The sequence below is a fragment of the Gavialis gangeticus genome, unplaced genomic scaffold (genome assembly GCF_001723915.1).
Source record: "Gavialis gangeticus isolate Ggan-Ray unplaced genomic scaffold, GavGan_comp1, whole genome shotgun sequence".
NCBI lineage: Eukaryota > Metazoa > Chordata > Crocodylia > Gavialidae > Gavialis > Gavialis gangeticus.
The window spans coordinates 13104548-13116603 of NW_017729033.1; the positions used below are offsets into that span (position 1 = coordinate 13104548).

Genomic DNA, 12056 nt, shown 5'->3' on the forward strand with positions numbered 1-12056 from the left:
CTTTCTAGTTTAGCAAATGAGGAAAAGAGCCTTCGTCCCAAGGGAAGAGGAGAGCTACAGCAGACCACATCCGCAACCTTGATACCAATGCCAGGACTCATCTAGGGCTGCCTTTTGTACTGACTGCTTTGCTGTTCATGTGGCGAAGGGGTCCCATAGGCTTGAATGCACAAAGCTTTGTAGAGTGGGTACATCTTCGGTGTAAGCAACAGGTGCTTGCAAGGCCCTGGTGTGTATATCACCTGTTGCAAAAAGAGTTGTGATGGTGTAACCCTCCCTGTCCCTCCCATGTTGGCCCAACTTCTCCATGCGGGTGATGAAATAAAGTTAATGTAGTAAGTGAGGAATCAGAGACTTGCAATATACCTGTAACCTGACATCTGATCACCATCTCTTTCATCTACAGAAGTTATTGTATTATGTTCCCAGTTGACAACAATATCTGTTACGATTTAGAAACACAGCAACTGGGCTGAGATCACTCATTGGTGTTTTATGGAAGGGAATAAAAGGCAGCAGAATGGAAAGCTTTGTTGTAAAAAATGATAATATGTTCTGATGGGATTTGGTATATCTTTCAGACACAGCACTGTTGTAACAGAGTTGTATGTTTTCTAAACTTGTACATACAGAAAGTAAATATTACACAGGTCTGTACTCATATTGAGGGGCCTTGGTATTGTATCAGTGCTCAAAAGTATGGTTCTCGGGTATTTTAATGTGATCATAACTAAGATTTATATATTTTGATTATGTGCCCATATTGCATCTCTTGGATAACTGAGACTTTACAGGTGAGCTGGAAACGTAAGCCTAAACAAAAATGTTCCTGCCCTGTGTAAATCTAAACTAAGTGTATTTAGGCAGCCAGACAGGAGGCCTGGGTTTCAGAAGTGCAGATCCCCTCCAGGTCCAGTTGACTTGGATTGTCTTGCACCTCAGAAAATCAGAGGCCACTCATGGAGATGCCTAAACATAGATTTCAGGTTGTAGCCATCTTGGTCAAGGGACATGGGCAGACAGGTTTCTTTGGGTAACTCTGATATCTTTTATTAGACCCAGGTTGAAAACATTTAACCATAATAAGTCTAAGAGTAATTGAAAAAGCTGCAACTTTTCAATTGGTTCATTATGCCCTTTGTTTATTTGCTCAGTAGGTCCATGGAGGATCTGCTCCCTCCACATGGTGTGCTTTGCTGGCTGATTGATGCTGTTGTATCCACCCCAGAATAATGCTGAAGCCCAGGAAGGCAAGGTAAGTCTTCTCAGTGCTCTCTCCCCCATCCCCTCTCCAGTGCTGCCTAGTGGTTGTAGGTCACATAACATTTTCTTACATACACAGAAAAATGTATTTGTCTTAGGAACTAATTGTAGAAAGTGGAGTGCTCATCTCATTGTTCGGAGATGGACTTTAAAGCTTGCCTGATGCTATATAATGAGGCTGGTTTATGGCTATTCTAATATACAGGGTGTATCAAAGCACATGCACATTCCTTAGCTGACGGGAATGTAGAGACATATTGTTCAGCAGTGTTGGTGCTTGTCTCCTTAGAAAGCAAGTAGCACAACTTAGTGTGTGTTTCACTGCACTGTGTGTTTCAAAACATCCAACGTTGACATCCAGGTACTCAGTACAGCTCCAAATTACAGGGTGATAGTCACATGTGGATACACTTCTTGAGAGAACGTATTTGTGTATCCTCGGATTGTGTTTGGTAGGAAAGCGCTCTCTCTGGAGGACTCCTTGAAAAAAGCAAAATAAATTTATAAATAAATAAATTATGGATTATATAGCATGGTTTGGATAGGGATGATTCTGCCTCAGGCAGATAGGTGACCTCTGGAGGTCCCTTGCAGCCCTACTTTATGATTTCTATGATTAAACATTACAGATCAAAGGCAAGGAAATCCAGGACTTAAGCCTTCTTCCTTCCCAAGCCAGTACCAATCACACCTACCACCACACTAGGGTGGAGGAGCAGTGCTAGAGAGGTCTTCAAATTTGCTTTGGGCACAGAATAACTTATGTATTTACCGAAGCAAATAATTCCAACCTTGATTTATTCTCTCTAGTGTTGAGGAAACGTACTAGCCCCTGTCCAGCAGACTGATCCATATAGGCAGGCTGCCTTCCATGGGACACTGCGGGCTTGTAAAGGCCACCTGCACAAATCAGACTGCAGAATGGGACTTGGTGCATGTGCATCCTGCTTGAGCTGAAACCTGCCCTATCACCTGTGCTCAATAGAGGAAATCAAGGAGGAAACATCACTTCCAACAAATTTCCATGTCTTGTTAGCTTAGGTTAAAGCCTTTTATTGTTTCAAAAGATGCTGTAAAAGCCAGGAGCGACATTAAAATATTATCACTTCTCTGTGCTAGCAGCTCCTTAATTAGGTTCTTAGGTTAAAACTGAATCCACCTTTCTGCTTATTTCAGACAGAAATAGCACCTTCATCAGTCTCAGTTTCTTCTGGCAGCCATGGTTCCCATGCATCAGCAAAATTACTGATGGGTGTTTAGGGCTGTCAGGGAAAACTCTGATGTTTTCATTCAGCTTCTTAGCTGACAATATTTTCACCCACGTCAGGTTTTGCAAAACTCCAACTTGTCAGTCTCAACTACTTCTTAGTGCATCTGCACAATTAATGTGATGCAATAAACTCCAGAGAAGTTTGAACCAAAGTAAACTGCTCCCAGCCACAGCATCTACACATGCAGGAATTACTTTGGGGTGGGGACCCTGTGATGTGTCTGCCACGGTTTTAGGCCATGTAAACCAGTTTGCTAGTTAGTTCAGGTCTGGGAAGGCCAAGACCATGGAGGCAATAGAGAAAGGGTAGGAAGTTAGTTGCTCTAGCAATGAGTTCAGTGGAGTAAAATTTGGAGGAGGAGATTGAGGGTATGTCTACACCATAAAAGGAGGGAGAAAAAATGATTTGGGTACTCACTCCCCACCCCCAGCAGGTAAGTCTGTGGGGGAGGGAGTGAGGGGAGAGAGAAGGAGTGTGGAGGAGCAGATCGAGGCCCCCACAGTGAGACAGGGAGAGGGGTAGGGGTAGGGGTGAATGGGGCCCCAGCCAGGCCAGGTGGTGAAACAATGGGGACCTGGTTGGCCAGGTCATGGGACAGTCGGACCCCAGGCGGCTCATCCAGGGGTGCAGAGGGGCTCTTGCTGCTGTGCACACCCCAGCAGAGGCCCTGAGGGCATATGCCTCCCATTCTGTGCAGGGGGCAGAGGCGGTTTCCCCTGCACACTGGGCTCTGTGCCGGGCTGCCACTACCACTGCCTGGAGAGCGGCACAATGTCATGTGCATCCCACCACCCAGCACTTACTTCCTCATACAGGGGCAGGTGGGGCAGCAGGGGCTGCTGATGCCTCAATGCAAGCTCCCCAAACACAGGCTACTGCTGAGGCCCTGGCGTACTGCTGAGACTCCCTGGGAGCTACCACACTGGTGCACCATTCAAGACAGTTATATCGTCCCTCTGCCTAAGTTTTCTCAAGCGTATGTTGGAGGTGATGATGCCTATTCACCGCTTTAAGATCCAGAAATAAATCAAACACAACTATACTATATGTCACAGCTTTAAAATGAAGCAAAACAAATTCTTGCTTGGGATTGGGGAATGTTACTTATTGACATAATTTTGCATTGTTAATGATTGTGTGATTATTTTTTTTTTTTATCTATCTTAATTACTCAAATATTTGAGCAGTCTAGAAGTGTTTGGAGCCTTTTGTTCCCTGACCTGACTTCCCCTGTAAATATAAACCTTTCAGTTTTCCTGGTGGGTATAAAGTTTTTCTTCTTATTTTTATCAAAGTAATTGCAACAGTGCAGTTCTTTCAATATTCTTGATGCTTGTCTCATGCTGTAAACTGACCAGGTGTCATAGATTTGAATAAATGTTGCAGTTCTTCATTTATGAATAAGTGCTTGCTCTGTTCTTAGATTGCACTGGCATGCTGCATACATTTTTCAAAGCACCTGTTTTACTGCTAACAGACCTATTTTGTAAGGCAGCCTTATCGTAGCCTTAATTCTAAGTCACAGGCATCAGTGACCAGCAGGAAGACCCACCTGCCTTTTTTTCTTTTGCTAACTGTTTTAAGGGACTTGAGAAGGGTGAAATAGGACCACTTCAGACACCAGTAGGTGACATAGGATCTGGCTCCAACTATTTTAGTGCACAGCTGCTTAGTAATATCAGACCTCATATTTAGAGCTCTTCTCCACTTTACCCATGCACGAAGCTCCACTCAAATAGTCATGCAGATGGAGCAAGTGTCGAAAGACCCCCCAAGAGAAATGACATGTTTTCTAGCTATTAAAAATGACAACCTTTTTACCCCGGCTATAAACTCTTGCAGCATGTTAGCAGCACCAGCATTTGTTCCATGCACAAGCTAGCACCAGATGTACATCATCTGCCCTGTTCAAAGCAGCCTGATCCTGGAGTGCAAGCTATAGGGTTCATACAGAAAAGGGTTAGTAAGGGAGTGTTGGAGATGAACTCACTTCCTCAGTTCTTTTGACCTACTGGACTAATTAGTTACTGTGATCAGGGCTAAGGTGGGATATTGCTGGCTTTGTGGTATCCACCGATTAATAGCACAGTGAAGGAACTGGCCCTGAATATTTTCTGTGGATGCTTTGTTGTTAAAACAAGATAAAGGTGGTGCAGTATGGACTGCTTTAAGGTACCAGTACCCAACCTTTCAGCATGGCATACCAGATGAGAGGGCCTGATACAGCATGTGAAGCTTACTCAACACATGACCCCTGTCCTGCATACTGGATTAGGCCCCAAACCAGTGTGCAGGCCTATATCATCAGGGCCCACAGGTCTTAGAAATTTGGTAATAGAAGAACAGCAGCAGTGTTAATTGCTATTGCTCCCGGCTGCCAAATTTCTGAACCCATGGAGAGCCCTGTGGGCTGGATGACAGTGGCTCTATGGGCTGGGTTTGAGCACCACTGGTGTAGGGGGATTGATAATGGGCCCTTTCTCATGCAGCCTGCTCACTGGTCCACTGTGGAGTAGTCAGGACAAAAAGCTTTTACCTTCTACTGGGGCTTCTGTGGCCTACAGCAAATAAGTGTCTGGTCTCACTCCAGTTCCTAAAGGACAGAAGTCTCTGCAATCCGTGTGCAAGCAGAAAGGCCAAGGAATGAGTGGGTCGAGAGAGATCAAATTACTGTGTCACTAAAAACAGTCCTGCGTCTGGTTGGTAGCATGAATGAGGCAATGTTGGGAAACTTCCTCTCCTATTCTTTGCACTCTAGTTGAATGAAGGACTTCATTTTCCAGGTCTGTTAGCCTGGCAGCTTTTGCCAGTACTAAATTCACTTTAAAAGTATGCACTAATAAATTGTGTATACTCTGTTACAGTACATCTTGGTATTTTAGCCTCCCTTTTTCCACTCTATTTCTAAATGTATATGTATTACTGGTTCCCAGCCATAGGTGGCAGCATCCAATTACAGTTGCCAAGTTTGGCAGTTACTGTTCTGGCCTGATAACTCCTAGTTATAAAATCTGGTTTATTCATTACGCCAAGGGGATTAGCCATGATGATTAATTATCCCTTATCAGTCGCTAGCTGTTTTTAACTTTCTGTGAGTTGTATTCTGCATGGGTTGTATTAAGAGACAGAAAAGAATTATCTTTGCCATTTATAATAAATATAAACACACTCAAATATTACAAAAATTCTGAGTACAAATTGTACGCACCCTGGCTTACTATATACTAAAAGTGTATGATTATACAGATAAAAGCTAAATGTATGACTTCTTACTATAAAAATTCAGTGTGATCACTCTATAGAATTACATGATTATGATGGAGCAAAATAAGTAGTCAGAGATTTTTGCTTTGCACTTCATGCATGCGCTCAACAACAAAACAGAAGATAATTCTTCAAAATGGAGCAGCTGATCATCGTTCTTACTGAGCCAAGAAGAGTCCAAAAGTATCCATGGCTTTGTGAGTATCACCTGGCTTCAGAGGTGCTATGAATGATGTAGGTCAGTACCTTTTAAGCTGACTTACAACCAGGCATGAATTGTAAGGCATGAATTGTTGTGGGTGATATCTTTTACTGGATGGTCTGCATGATTATCAGGAACAAATCCCTGTGTGATTGAGCATGCATGTGCATTTGGAAATGAATAATTACACTATAACTAATGATACCTCAGCCAAAGAGTTTGGTATACAGATCAGTAGGACACTGGTAGGGATTTCTTGCAACTGAATAAAAGACTGGAGTGATACCACTGACTCTACCACTGCCTAATTAATCAGATTTTGCTGTAGTTTCCATAGATTCATCTACACTAAAAATTCAGATTGATTCTGCTAATACCATTGAAGCCTCCCCCCACCCCCAATCTCTAATTTCATGGATATTAGCTTCATTTTTTTTTTTTTTTACTGATAAGGGAGTACCACATGACATCAATTGTTATGCTTGCCAAGCCAGGCTTTAGGATTGAAGAACTCTATTATCTGTCATCTGATTGTTTCAGGCTAAATAGAGCCAGACCTTCTGCATTCGAACCTCCATTTTGCCACTGCCCCTTCCCCACCACCTTCAGGCCCGTATGTCTACTTATGTGCCTACTGGATGCAATGGAAACTGACCCATGGGTGCAGACAGAAGTTACATTTGTCATGCAGTTGGTCTCCTGAAAGCACTCTACAGCTATACTGTGACACACGTGCACGGCTGCAGGTCACTTTTGAAGTGGCTGATCACATAACAAATTAACCCTCGTCTAATGAGGGATCCAATGAAGGCACTCCAACATGCAGCATCTTAGGACATTTCTGTTCCCTAGGGTCAATTCTGTTCCCTAGGGTCAATCTGTTGAGCAATCGGGGCTGGCCCTGGGGCTGTCTGCAGGAAGGGAGGGAAGAGGGAGCTGCAGGCTGTGGTTTGACTGGCTTGAGCTGAACTGGGTGGGTAGGTGAATTGGAGCCCACACCCAGCCCCCACCCCCTCCAGTTCAGGCCTAGCAAACCCCAGCCTGCAGCTCACTCCCTCTCCCCTCTCTCTTCCTGCAGAAAGCACCTGAGCTGGGAGTGGGAGCAGGGCTGGGGGAGAGGGCAGGCTCCTCCACTCCATTTCCCCCCCACTCCCCAACCCAACAGGTGAATGTTTGTTGAGTCAGTGGGGTGGGGGGCAATTCTTTAACTAGATGCAGTGTTAGATGCCTGTTTCCCAACCTGTTTCACAACCCCAAAACTAGGTCACAAGAACATATGACAGGGTCACGAGCAAACTTTAAAAATGGATTCTCCTTTTAAAGAAGGAAAATGTGGGAAACTGTGGCTTTTCCCTTGCAGGCTGGCAGAGCTCCACCCTGCAAGGGGCTGCTTGGGTGACCCCCTGTCCCACACACTGGGTGCCTGGTGGCAGGGGGCAGCGGGTCAGGAGTGAGGGGCACTGGGTCAGGACTGGTCGCAGATGTTTACAAATGGGTCCTTGCACAAAAGGGTTGAAACCGCCCGAGTTACAGCAGGGACCTGCAGGGCTGTCAGCACCCGCAGGGTTCCAGGGAGTCCCAGTTAGGTGCGCGTGACTGGCGTGCAAGCTTCTCTGGCATGAATCAGCTTAGTTCCCTTGAAGTCAGTGTAGTTAAAAAGAAGTGCAGGAACCTGGTAGAAACAAGAAAGAGACAAATACCAGGAAGTGCAGGAAAATGTAAGAAATTAAACAGTTGGGCGGCTACTGGTATATTGTGCAACCAGCTTTTACTTTTATGGTGGTTTTATTGATGGTTATTTTTGATGTAAGGGGAGGGGATCAGAGATCCTCATGTAAAAAAGGGGTTCGTGGGATAGAAGTTTGTTCCCAAGATAGCCGAGTTATTTTCAAGTACAGAGATCTGCCATGTGGATTGGAAGCAAGCAAACCCAGCTGCGTCGTTCCACACGCTCTCGCTCTCGCTCTCTGATGACAGAACTCAGAAAAGTTCTGCCCACTCCTTAAAAAGTTAATCTAAGCAAAGTCTGTGCATTTCGGGACATCTAGAACGCCAGCTCAAGGATTCACATTTTTTGGACCAAAATGGAGGATTTTCAGGCTTATTGAACACTTCAAAAGAAAAAAAAAATGTGGCTGGACTCATAAAACCAACCCGTTCCCTTTTGGAGATTTTCAAGCATTTTCTCTGCACACACATTGCACCATTTGTGCCATCATTCTTGAGCACAATGGTTTTAACAGCTGTGCTTCAAGCAAAGATCACAGGCAGTGCACCAGGTCCTACTGTGCAGCTCCGAATCCACAGTTTTTGCACCTGGCACCTGTAATGAACCCTGATGATTGGAGGTGCTAGTTTGTATTTCCTGCACATTTGAGCTTATTAGTTAAGAGATCTGCTGGTTTCATCTCAAAAAAATCCACACCATTTTCACGTGCTATTTTTTTTAGGTTGTTGACTTGAAAGAGCAATATTTCTTTGCCACATACCAACTTTTCAGACACTGGAGTGAATCTTTGAGGGTGCAATTTTGTACCTAGAATTATCTACACCTGCAATTTAGGTTACTTAGGATACCTTTGGTGACTGCATTCCTGATGTGCCCTGACCTAAATTGGGTGTGTAAAAATGCATCCGCAAAAAACAAAATGAACAAAAACACTAAATAGCAAAGTAACCCCCACTCCCCCCCCAAAAAAGAAAAGAAAATTGGTCAATCAAGCAACTCTTCAGCAATGAGAAGCAAAGAAGGGGGACTGTTTCTTTGTTTGTTTGCTTGTTTTTTCTTCCCTGTGAAAGGAAGCAGAAATGTCATCAAGTGAAAGAACAGTCAACATTTTGATTTCTAGTTTTATTTCTTTATAAAATACTCCTGAGTTTAAGATGCCACACCTTCCATGGAAATAAGTAACCATGAAAACACATCCAGCTTTTTACTGGAGTCGGTTGGGAATTTTTTACTGACATTTTTTTCCCCCGCAACAGAAAATGCAGTTCCTACAAAATTAGATTTTTTGTTCTCCCCTTGGAAAAATCTTTTGGTTTGAATGGAACTGATATGTGGCATTATGGCCCAGTTCAACGTCAATACAAATCTGCTTGAGTTGCTCTGGTGCCTCTTGGAAATTTTTGCTTGCATGTCTTATGTCCCTATTTTTTCTCAGTGGGTTAGGCTCATTCAATGAACTGTATCTCCCATGGTGCACTGCAGCCTCCCATCAAATTGAACTGCCCTGGTACCCCCGTGGAGTCCTATGAATGGTGCAACCGATTAAGAAGAAAAGTAAATTTGAAATAGAATTTCCCAAAGGATGGGCAGTCCAGGTTTCAACCAGCTCAACTTTTAAGTGCATCTTCATTATAATTGCCCTTCTGAAATAGATGAGCTATTTCTAAAGCTGGCTGCATTGTTTTTATCACATAATGTTCATTAAGCATTTCGCTTCCTTGTTTTGGTTAGACAGTTCTTCAGATCCAGTGCTGGCAGGTGTGCATATATTGGTTACCTACAAGCATTATTCAAATGGCTTCTGTCTTCCTTGGAAGTTTACTTTAAATATTTGTTGCTGTGTGTAATTGTTCACTAAAATTATATGGTATCAATGACAAATGGGAAGTGTTTTGGTTTGGGGGGGGGGTTTAATAATGATTGATTGTGTAGCTGGAGCTGTCACTAGATGGCTGGTCCATATCACGGAAGGGATATTTAGCCCTAGAGGTCCATCTGCTTAGCAGAAAACACCTGGGATTGAAAGGGAGGGGAGGTTCTTTTCCAGTCATCAAACAGCTTAAATTAAAGGGTAATTAAGAGAGACTTCCAGTGTTGTCCGAGTGGCTTTATCTTGCTGTCCTTGGAGAACGCTGAAAACAGTTTGGATGCCATGGGCCCCACTGAAAAAGCCAGTTTAAGTGTCAGACGTTCAGGAGGATGACTTGCAAATATAAGATGATGGTGAGTTGGTTCAGTTCTGATCTGGTAAATTTAGGGGCAACCCTGTCTGATTTAGCCAGTAGTGCAGTTTAAGTTTAGAAGAGATGCTCTAGGCCTAAAAGCTGTTTGCTGGTTTAAAATCCTTTTTTCCACAATGCTTTGTTCTAGCTGCTAAATACAAACACTGTTTTAGAAGGTTTTTGGTAGCTACAGTGGGTTACCAAAGGAAGGAAGCACGAGTGCCTTAAATCCAGTTGGGACTGCAAAGTGGTGAACAGGTGACACGCACATGCAGTGCAGCTGGGTTCTGGCCTTGGAGTGAAAGGGTGGTAAGATCCCAGCTGAACACAAGTCAGAGCAAGAGGCCAGACCCAGAGAAAATGCACTAGAGTGACCAGAAAGGGGGCTGAGGTATGCCCAATCCTGTAACCTTGTTTCTAGGAACACTAGAACACTAGATTTTGTTGCTCTAAATCTCTGAATATAAGACATCTGTCTGCTACAAGTCATGAAATACTTTTGCCCCCTATCCTTTGATTATCCAGCAACTCATAAAGAAAGAATCATGCATCCCCACCCAACATAGAAAACCAAACTTGGCACTTTTAGGCATGAAAATATTAATGAATTGGGGGTCAGTTTCTTTAATCCTTTCACCAACTCACAAGCCTAGTTTCCCCCTTATTTTCTGTAGTCTTCTCCTACAAAAAACCCTACAATGGTCTCAGATAGTAGAGTGGCACTATTACAAGCAACAGTCTGTCACCAGACCTGCAGAGTAATATAGAACTTCTTTGGCAATGGATCATCTAAGAGACTCTATTGCTGCTCGATTCCAAAGGTGTTTTCTAGTGGTTACACCACTCAGTCCTAAATATTGTTCAACCAAATAGCTGAACTGTGTCTAAATGGTAGGTGTTTTAAAAACCATCTGAACGTGACATTCCAGCACATGTATATTGTATTAAACCCTTACACTGCAAACTGTCTTTGCAACTGCTTTCTGATAGGAGTCACGTGATCCAAAGCAGCATGGAGAGAGAGTAAAGTTGCCCCAACACTATTGAGTTGCTTCCACAAAAAGCAGTCCCACTCAAGTAAGTACATCTCACTGCCGTTGCCACAGACTTCTCAGGGTTACAGTTAAATGTGAGCCTCTTCCTGTAAATACAAGGCTCGCACATAATAAGGTATCTGTGTAACAGTGACAAACCCACTCAGGGAGAAAGTCCAAGCTGCACAGAGCTCTGCCACAAGGTGCTCACTATTTAAGTGCCCTGAAAGGCACTGCTTGTGTTGCACTGGGTTCACATTAGCACTGTTCACCTTGTAATGATAAACAATGAGGAGGGACCTATCCTGAGCTGGTATAAAATTGTCACAGCTCCACTAAGCCAATAGACGCCCAATGGTTTACACCAAGGGAGGGTCTGCTTGCACGGGTTTGATCACGCTCCTGTTCGCTGCAGGGATGCAGGATCGTGTCCGTATTACAAGGACACGTGGTTGTTATTTTGTGTTGGTGTTGACATCTACAGTCCCTTATAGCCAGAAGCAGAAAGATGTCTCCACCCAGCAAATTCTGCCTGAAGTGCGGAGCAAAAAAAAGCTCTTCAGGGCAAAGTTTGTAGGTATATTAACAAAAGTAAGATCTTCAGGTGCATAGGAGCCTGAACTTACTAACATTATACTAACAATGAATAATATTAACGCTTTCATTTACTCATGTGACCCATGTCAGGTTTGGGCTGCCTGCAAGGGGGAAAGAAGTAGGGCTGCCTTCGCAGCTGCTTTTGCATATGCATAGCTGTTCTAGGGGCATGTCTTTCACTTCCATCTGCAAGAGAAACAATTCAGTGCATGTCTACACCCCTCACTACAGCACCAAGCAGTGCCACGCTGAGGCATGCCACATCTGCTACTCCCCAACCAGAAGCAGCATAGACACTTGCATGCAGAGCTGGGCATCTACCAAAAAGCTCTTCTGAGAGGCACAGCCTCTTGCTGTGCCAAGTGCTACATCAAGGTGGTTATAGTCCTCCTGGTTTGGAAGGTAGGTGTGGAGTAGGTGCGGCATGCCTCGGGTTCATGCTCCTTGGCTCCATACTGAGGAAGCAGGAACATA

The 12056-nt window shown here is 44.0% G+C and overlaps 1 protein-coding gene across 1 annotated transcript in view; it reads left to right on the forward strand.

The window, feature by feature from the left end:
* The first annotated feature begins 24 nt into the window (after positions 1-24).
* CD8B (CD8b molecule) overlaps positions 25-12056 on the forward strand; it is a 28486-nt gene continuing 16454 nt past the window's right edge. The window contains exon 1 of the mRNA XM_019526633.1: positions 25-1255. Coding sequence (XP_019382178.1) covers positions 1208-1255 — 48 coding nt within the window. The 5' untranslated portion in view covers positions 25-1207. The remainder of the gene's footprint in view (positions 1256-12056) is intronic.